The sequence below is a fragment of the Austrofundulus limnaeus genome, unplaced genomic scaffold (genome assembly GCF_001266775.1).
Source record: "Austrofundulus limnaeus strain Quisiro unplaced genomic scaffold, Austrofundulus_limnaeus-1.0 Scaffold2324, whole genome shotgun sequence".
NCBI classification, from domain to species: Eukaryota; Metazoa; Chordata; class Actinopteri; order Cyprinodontiformes; family Rivulidae; genus Austrofundulus; species Austrofundulus limnaeus.
This window is the reverse complement of record NW_013954726.1, coordinates 8256-9578: the sequence shown is the minus strand read 5'-3', so window position 1 is coordinate 9578 and position 1323 is coordinate 8256. Positions and strand designations below refer to the sequence as shown.

The following is a 1323-nucleotide window of genomic DNA, read 5'->3' as shown; positions in this document are numbered from 1 at the left end:
GGGGGGTGTTAGATGTAGGACCAAGGTGTGAATTGAGTTTAGGTGAGTTTTAGGGTCAGGTAGGCACCTGTGAGGTTAATTTTAGGGTAAATGTTCAGGGTTGGGATTTAAAATGACCTGATAATCAATGGAGGTCAATCCATGGTCCCCACAGGGATGTAAAAACAAACCTGTGTGTGATGTCAGCAGGAAGAGGCGGGGCCACTCAGTCAGCCTGGAGGAGGATCAGCTGTTTCCTGTTGGAGTCTGTTTGTCAGCCAGAGTTCCTGCCAGAGCTCTGCAAGTCCTGGTAAGACCCGGTCCACTCAGTCTGGACCCCAGCTAACCCTGGACACAGAACATCAGATTACATATTACAGATTGTAGATTACAGATTATATGTTATAGATTACAGATTGTAGATTATAGTTTACAGATTATAGATTGTAGATTACAGATTATATATTATAGATTACAGATTACAGATTATATATTATAGATTACAGATTACAGATTATATATTATAGATTACAGATTACAGATTATGGGTTACAGATTATAGATCTTTAACTCTTTCAGGTCACATGATCCTTCAGGCAGTCATCAGAACCCAGTCAGAACTCACACACACTCTCAGTGTTTCTGTCCCATGAAGTGGTCCTCTGTCCTCGTCCTGTCACKCAACATGTCTTCCTGTCCTTCAAACTCACCTGCTGTCTTGTGGGCGTGGCCATGAAAACAGCTGTGCCTCCTCTCTCCTCCAGGAGGCCCACGGCGAGGGCATCAACACGGTGCGGTTCAGCTTCGGCTCAGACCTGCTGGCCACCGGAGGGACGGACCGGGTCATCAAGGTGTGGGAGGTCAGAGCAGGTACGCCGGTCTCAGGTCAGATCCACCTGGCCTCAGTCCTTACTGTCTAATGATGACCTCACTGATGATGTCACCAGGCTCGCTGACCCACAGAACCACGCTGGACGGCAGCACCGGCAGCATCACCTGCGTGGAGTTCGACCCCACGGTGAGTCCAGAACCTGGATCTGGTTTCACCTGAACCCAGACTCACCTGTCAGAGGGGAGTAGTTTTARCTGAGGGGGGCTTCACCTGACACTCACATGCCAGGGAGGCGGGGCCTTACCGGTGTGTTCCTGTTTCTACCTGCAGGGCCGGAGGATCCTGGCAGCGTCGTACGACAAGTCGGCCCTGCTGTGGCAGCTGGACGCCTCGGTTCCAAAGGTAACTGACTCACCTGCAGGTCCAGAGTTAGACACCTGAAGGACCAACCCACTGATGTGTGTGTGTGTGTGTGTGTGTGTGTGTGTGTGTGTGTGTGTGTGTGTGTGTGT

The 1323-nt window shown here is 50.2% G+C and overlaps 1 protein-coding gene across 1 annotated transcript in view; it reads left to right on the top strand.

The window, feature by feature from the left end:
* The window catches only part of LOC106510803 (autophagy-related protein 16-2), a gene marked incomplete in the record, with an annotated part of 16823 nt that overhangs the window by 7786 nt on the left and 7714 nt on the right, over window positions 1-1323 (top strand). Inside the window, 4 exon segments of the mRNA XM_013999523.1 lie at window positions 187-289; window positions 744-849; window positions 927-997; window positions 1142-1213. Coding sequence (XP_013854977.1) covers window positions 187-289; window positions 744-849; window positions 927-997; window positions 1142-1213 — 352 coding nt within the window.